The sequence below is a fragment of the Egretta garzetta genome, unplaced genomic scaffold (assembly GCF_000687185.1).
Source record: "Egretta garzetta isolate BGI_Z169 unplaced genomic scaffold, ASM68718v1 scaffold32, whole genome shotgun sequence".
Taxonomy (NCBI): domain Eukaryota; kingdom Metazoa; phylum Chordata; class Aves; order Pelecaniformes; family Ardeidae; genus Egretta; species Egretta garzetta.
Window position 1 is genome coordinate 785,780 of NW_009259035.1, and position 7,826 is coordinate 793,605.

A 7,826-nucleotide genomic window follows, 5' to 3' on the forward strand; every position below is an offset into this window, starting at 1 on the left:
CACATATCTACTTAAAATACTGTCTCACTGAATTTCCATCTCAGTGACACGGGAAGCAATAATCTGAAGCGTGCCGTTGAGGCCAGGTACATCACATAGCCTTCCAAAACACAGTTGCTACTGCATGTCTGGCCTAGCAGAAAGGTCCTTCTGTACTTTCATTCAAAACATACAAATGTCTTGTGACTGGGAGAGTATCACTTCTCCTCATACTGATGCTACCCGGATGAAAAATGGCTTCCCATGCAATCACTTACATATTGTCTTAATGTACCCAGCAGAAGAAAAAGACCGAAAAGAAGAGAGATCAAAAGCCAGCAATGCATTCATATGCTGTTACCACTGCTTAGGCCGCTACAGTGAGCATCAGGAGAGAGAAAATACTACCAGAGTAGATAGAAAGCTGTGCTACCATACTATAAATGCTAATACTTAGAGAGGAGAGAAGGAAGAAGGAAAGAGAGAAGGGAAGAAGAGCATATGGCAAAGCTAGAAAGTTTGGTCTCTCAAGTCCCTTAGGCAAAGGCATTGTTGCAATTATTTAACACATGCTAACTCTCTTGGTTTTACTAAAGCAAAACCAAAGTCACTGAAAGTTTTGTTTGAACAAGGCCCGTAGAAGCAGCCTTCTCACACAGTGAAAGTACACTGTGCTGCTGCTGGCTTGTACTGAATTCCTTGCATGTGCTGCTATACTGGACAAGGCAAGGAAGAAATTGAAATTTCAAAGAGTATCCAGTTTATTAAAACTTAATGAGCCACTGCCCCAATATGTTGAAAGCATACACCACCTCTTACATTCTGGCTTTAGACTGCAATTTACTAATCAGTAGCTGAAGCACCTCAGTCCCAAAGCAGTTACTGATTGACCAGTTAATAAAGGTTTCTATAGAGAGAATTTCACTTCCATAATTGGAAGTTTAAGGGGCAAATCTGAGATGATGTTAAAAAAAAAAAAAAAACAAAAAACAAAAACAAACCACCAACCCAAAAAAAACCCCAACCCCCCAAAAAACAACATTTAATTCTTTTCCTTGCCTTTACAATAATAATAAAATAGGTATTCTACTATCAGTGTATTTTATACACTGGCATACAGCTTTAATACAGCCATTATCCACAAGACTGCACAATTATTCATACTTTTCCTAAGGAATAAATTGGAAAACAAATGCTCTGTGATATAGTATGTACAAAACATCACCCCAAGAGCCTTCAGTGGGATCACGTTATCCCATGAGCAACCAGGTCATAAGTTCAAATCAAAATAAAAAATATTCTGGTTCATTAGCAGCCTATGTGAAATAGGCTGCTGTTACTGGTGGGCAGCAGTTCAGAACCAGTCAGCACGAATGGATGGTGCCACAGAAAGCCCAAGAACAGAAAAAACTACACAAGATTAAATACTTGATTCAACTTTGTTGGCAGTCCTTTCCATTAGGACACCAGATACACCAGTAACCAAACAGGAAATAGGTTTGTGCTGCTTCTTGTGTGTTCTGCCCTGTTTTGCATCCAAAGGAACTCACTTCTCCACGTTGTCACAATATGACTCCACGCACATGCTCTCAGTTAATGCTTGTGACTATCTTTACCACATCCATAGAGAAATCACAATCAGAATTCAAAAGTAATGAGCCTTTCCAACTCTGCAGAAAAAAAAAAAAATCAAAACCGAACAGCATCCCTCCATCTAATCCACTAAATAATGGTACTAATTCCTTCTGTATTTCACTCATCACTTTGGTATGTGAGTATTTGACATTCACACAGGAGTAAGTATTATTTAAATTGTGAGATGGATGAATAATTTCAAGGTCACTGCCATTCTCTCTTCATTCTCAGGAGAATGCAATGTTTACAAATTTTACTTCACTATAAGAAAATTTACCAAACACATAGGTACGGCATAAACACAGTACAGAGAGGAAAAAGACCAAACACCACAAACATTCTTGTCACTTATTAAAAAAAAGCAGAGAGATCGGATTTTACTTGAAATGCCACAGGCACTGTGGGAAGATGAGGACAGCAGTGGAACTATGTAAGTAAAACAAACAAACAAAAAAACCACAAACCAATTATGTCCCAGAGTAAAGACATTATATCCAGCAAGATAAGGGTTTCAACCGGCATTCTTCAAGCCCACTTGGGTGATGCATAATGTAGTCTATAGGTGCATACATTTGAAAGCAAGGAATATACAAACAGTCTTGAAAATAAATTACCCCTTATAAATCAATCCTAAACAAGCAAAACAAAAGTCTGTGTTGTTGCATAGATAAAAGATGAGACAGGACTGTCTCACTTCAGGATCTGGAACCTTATTGAGCAGTTATCTGCAGTATTTTTCCTCTTTTCCTTCACTTACATTTCTGCTGTACTTTTAGTACAGTAATTAATCTCAAAGTTCCATATGGTCAACAGTTTTAGTTCACATCCTTATTGCTTCAGACAATTAAAAACAATCCTTAGTGCTAAGAACAATAAAGACAGCCCCTAGAAGCACTGTGCTAAGACTCTGGAATATAATTTTCTTCTAAAATATAGCCTCTTCAAATTGGCTTCAACCTACAAGTAATCTCACACTTTAAAGATATCCTTCTCTAAAAAGCAGCACCTTGACAGGATTTAAGACTTGAGACTATCTTTAGATGGTTTTTGATTAAAAAATTAGTTTTAAACTAAACTAGTGTCATTATTGTAGCTGGCTTACTCCAAGCATTATGTTGCTTGACAACTCTTTCAAACAATTCCTTCACTTTATTCATGACAGAGTAGTCAATAATAATTGAAGGTTTTGTTGATTATTAATGCCATCTCTTAGTCAGGGAAAACACTTTGATGCGTATTCCTGATTTGACTGTTCAACTAAAATTGTTCTTTAACAAATTTAGCATAGATCTTTGTGTCTATTTTTTCCAGGGGTGGGGCTGTCAGCTGGAATCTTGTAAATGAGTATATGAAACCAAAGCTGTAAACAATCTAAAAGGATACCAGAATGGACAATCTATACATCAAGTGCAGTTTGGAAGGTATAGTTTGTCTAAAATTAAATACTTTGACAAGCATCAAGACTATGTCAGGCTACCTTCAGAAACAAAAGATTAGGATTTCGTCTTGTACTTTATACAATAGCATTTAGTTCCTTCCCTTACCCTGGGGTCAAGGGAGAAAGTTCTTGTTTGAGTACTGGTTACATGAAACCATATGCTGCTGAAATCTGATATCCCTGACCTTATATATAAAGTCATAGATAGCCTGCAACAAGAGTTGTAACAAGAGTTGTAGCTCTTAATTTAGGAAGTAATAGGCCTCAGATATAATATAGCTCTTTGAAATTTCAGTTGAAAATTGTAAACAGAAGAAACAGAATACACAAAAATGCAATGCAAAAAGTAATAAAACACAGGAACAAATTAGTCTTACTTCTACATGCTTTTTCTCTACTCCATATAGTAAAGAACAGGGAAAGATAAAGTGAAAACCAAAGGCTGAAAAGACATTTTAAAGACTTTCTTGCAGATGCCAACGCAATTAGAGAGAAAACAGTAGTAAATTTTAGATCAGCTGAAATATCATTCACTTCCTTCTGCAAGCTCCATCACACACAATACACACATGGGATTCATACAATAAGCTTATGGACTCTAATCTAGACACTTTGGCCTAGCCTCTGCTGTTTCCAAATGTAGTTCCTATTGCTTGAAAAATGTACTATAAAAGAAAACCACCACCACCACCAAACCATATTCCTTGTAGACTGAACTGTATCTAAATATAAACCTGACACAATTCCTGAATTACAACTCATGGTATATTATAACAGGCTCAAACCAAAATGAGTGATCACCCTGGAAGTAAATCATACTGATTTCCAACAAAAAGCTATTAATCCCTCAGCAGCTGGAAATCATGCCAAAGGTAGCATAGGCTCATAATGGGAATTTTCTAAATAACTTAGTCAAGATATAACACCAATATGGCAGTAATATACTAGGAAAAACCTTTAATGCCTATTATAGTTGAACTTCACACTGGAAAAAGAAGAGTTTAACTTATTAAACAATAGGATTAACATTAGTACTCACCATAAGACAAAGTTAAGTGGTGCTGAACTCCCTCAAACACTGCCTTTGCCCTTTAAGGAATGGCCTACAAGGCACCTCAGCTACAAAAAGCCCAGTAACCACTTTGCTTCCAGCTAACTCAATGTCCTGAGGCACACAGATTGTACTACTTACTAAAGAGCTAATTTTCAAGATTGCCAACACCTGATTTGCATCACAGGTGTAGTCACTTGCTCATTGCAGCACTCCTGGACAAGACATGCCATGTGAAAATCAGTACAGAAGAGCTATAGTATAAGGGTTTCTTATGGCTGAACCAAAGATACAGGTTCTCTCCTACAACGCAGCCTCTGAGGAATGGTGAATTCACCTTCTACAGTAATATCAGTACCTACACGTGACTTTTATAGTTCCATTACTGTTTATAGAAATTGCTTGTGCATACATATTTATTGCGGTAGTTTTTTCTAGCCGAGACTGGCCCTTATTTTCAACTCATGAGTAGTAACACTTTTATGAAATAAAATAAAATGGCACTACCTGTCTGTCAATATAAATTGATGCCATTTTGTACATTTAACACACTTTAATACAAGACCGCTCAAACTGTGAGACCCTTCATATTACCCAGTCTATCACTGCATGCATGCATGCACACATGGTCAGCAGATCATAAAAGGCAGCTCTATTAGCTCCCTAAATACTGTCTCCTGTGGTCAAGAGACATACCCTTTTCCAATCTGCAAGATCAGGTAAATTTTTTCTGTATTTGCCATCTCCCATTATTGGTATACAGACAAATTTAATCAATAGTCCAGGCTGAAAATCATTGCCCTTATTAGTTGAAAGTTGCAGAAAAAGATGACAATTTCTCTCATTATACCTGTAGAGAAAAAAAGGCTTTCAAGGTACACAGGTGATCTTAGGGGCCTAAAAATTTGAAAACATCCCTTACCATAGTTTGCTTCCAAACCTAACAATCCTCTTCATGACTCTTCCCTGTAGGGCAATGTCTGATTATTTGATAGAGCACAGATCTACTCTTCCAAAAGCCTAACAGGGGTTCCTGCCTGTTCCTTATTGCACATGCTGAAATAAGACACTGCAGGCAGCCTTTGAGGTATCCAACAAACACCCCAGTCTGAATACCCCATTCCCTGCTATACCAAAAGGAGATCTCACAGTCCACAAAAGGACTAAGTATGCATGCTAAACATGGCTAGCAAGAAAGCAGAAGATAGAGCTCAGACACCGTAAACTGAAATTCAGAGGGATCTTCTTTCAAATAAATGGGACAGACTGCATGTTTATGGCTTAAATTATATGCTGTTGGGTTTTCATCCTCTACAAAATTCCAATTTCCTCTCAGGCATTGGTTAAATTCCTACAGTAATAAGAAACTCAGACTCAGAGAAAGCTGTGCCTTGGGTCTACTGTCTCTGACAGAAGTCTACATAGTTAGTACTGAACTATCATTGTACAAATCTTTATGCAGTGCTGGAGATATTTTCCTATTCCAAGCCACAGCATGATCTATAAACACACTGCAAAGTAGAGGCTGCCGCCCAGGGTACATAAGGAACAAATATGTAGCCTTTCCTACCTCAAAGTAAGCTGCTGGGAAAGGCAATTATTCCCTGCTTGTCTGTGATTGATTGGCTTCCTGTATATGGATGTGTGAGCTTTCATTTATTACCTACTTGGTCACTGGCACAGAGCTGCAAAGGAAAAGGTCTTTCTAATAGGATTTTTTCTGGGAGAGGAATTAAAATAGCATTGAGACAATTTAAATCACAAACAATGGCACTTTCCAATTCTCCTCTCTATGTAAGACAACACCCATACAGCTAAAAGTTCTAGGGGAATTGTTTGGAATGCAGAAAGTGGATTTCAGCCCCTCTGTGCTGTCTACTCTCTTTTAAATAATATGCACAAAGGGCAGAAGTCTGTGCAATCAAGGCAGAGTAAGGCTTTAAGTAACATGATTTTAATATTTATAAGGTTTTAACTTCTTAGTGATTATTTATTAAATCTTCTATTACATCAGGATAACGGGCTTAAAAGAAAGTAAAATAATCCAAAATTTACCATTTTTACATCAGTAAAACCATTCTAGAGCTACATTCAGAACCTATCCTCATAGCTGGGTTGAAATGATCTGTCAATCCCTACAAAGTATCAAATAATAATTAAATCCAGAGTTCATTGAGTATGTTTGTTAAAGGAATAAATTTGTTACAGAAATAGCAATCATATACTTAAGCTTCAGCCTGAAACGCATTCTTCGTTACAATACATTGCATAGGGCCCCGCTAAGTCAAAAAGACATAGCTTTCCTCATTGGAAAAATATCAAAAACTCTTACCTATTCCATTGGCTTAAAGACTGCTATACATGCTTTACATTAGCTTATCTCATATGTGAAGAGGTTCACAACAGAAGAGAAGGAAAAGGGTCACTCTGATGTTCTTTCATTCTCCACAACATGTCCGAGATGGCCTGTGGCCAGTTCTTCTTTACTGGAAAGGAATTTTGTCTTGGTCACCCTCTGATGTACAAGGGAGGGATATTTCCCAAGAAAAGGAATGTGACAAACTAATTAAGCTAAGCTACATTGTACAAATAACTGTAGATCAGTATCTGCTGAAGGTATCTCTCAACTGGTTCTTCTTATAAAGAACCTTCCGTTAATATATCTCATTTAAAATACAAACATATTAGAAAATTAGTGCAATGGAACAACCATTATAAAACATTTTCTTAGTTGGATGAATTGTCTTCCACGTGATTCTGAACCACTCAGCATCTCATATTTGAGCTTGGGAAGACAAGAGGGTATAAAGGTTGCAAGATACTGTCAAGTGCTTATATGCACCACTGTCCTCTGCTGGAAGAAATCAGTCTTACTCATATGTTTGTGACTGATTAGCTTCTATTAGCAGTAACTGACATAGAGCAAAGATGACATAAGCAACAGCTAATGTACATTCCCATTTAAGCTCCACAGGCCTGTGGCTTAGGACAGAAGGTTGTTAATTCTATTGTCTGTGCCATGTAGCTGAGTAAACAGCATTTAAGGTGTTTGCATATGCCCTGGACAGTGTTTTTATTACCATGTATTTGTACAGCAATAACACCCTCAGGCCCTGCAGGCTGGACCTTGCTACTCTACGTACACGGAGTTAAGATCCAAGATTGCAGCTGCATGGTACCATACCATCTGATGCCCAAGATTTGCAAAATGCCATCTGTAAAATAGCAGCAGGTTTTGTATCAGCATGACACCAAAGGAAAAAAACCCATACACAACCCCTTTGAGGACCTAAGCCTAAGACATTTTAAACAACAGCTAAAAGAAAGACACAAATGCAGTCACTGTCTCTTGCTCCAGCATTTCTAGGACAAGCATTCACTTTCTCAGGATAGACACAGGACCTGCAGACCCACACATCAAGGCCTCTCGAGACACCCCTCAGACTGCAGCGCAGCTGCTTCCCACACTAACGCTACCACATTTTTGGGTGCCTGGGGAAACACCTTCCTCTGGGAGGAGGTAAGCAAGAAGGCTGTGTGTGAGGAGGCCTTGCACCTGCCTGGTGACGGGGCACCGGTTATAGTGAGCCACGAAGCCGGGAGAGGCCATTCACGCGGCAAAGGTGAAGGACAAAAGCCCCACGTTCACCACAAGCTGAGCGGAGCCAGTCTTCACCCAGCCCCTGGCTGTGGTGGGGAGGTGCGTGCCTGCAACTGGCTCCC

General features: G+C 38.6%; 1 protein-coding gene across 1 annotated transcript in view; it reads left to right on the top strand.

Annotated features, from left to right (window-relative positions):
• Window positions 1-6,564: 6,564 nt before the first annotated feature.
• The window catches only part of GATB (glutamyl-tRNA amidotransferase subunit B), a 47,223-nt gene continuing 45,961 nt past the window's right edge, over window positions 6,565-7,826 (top strand). The window contains exon 1 of the mRNA XM_035890400.1: window positions 6,565-6,623. Coding sequence (XP_035746293.1) covers window positions 6,565-6,623 — 59 coding nt within the window. The remainder of the gene's footprint in view (window positions 6,624-7,826) is intronic.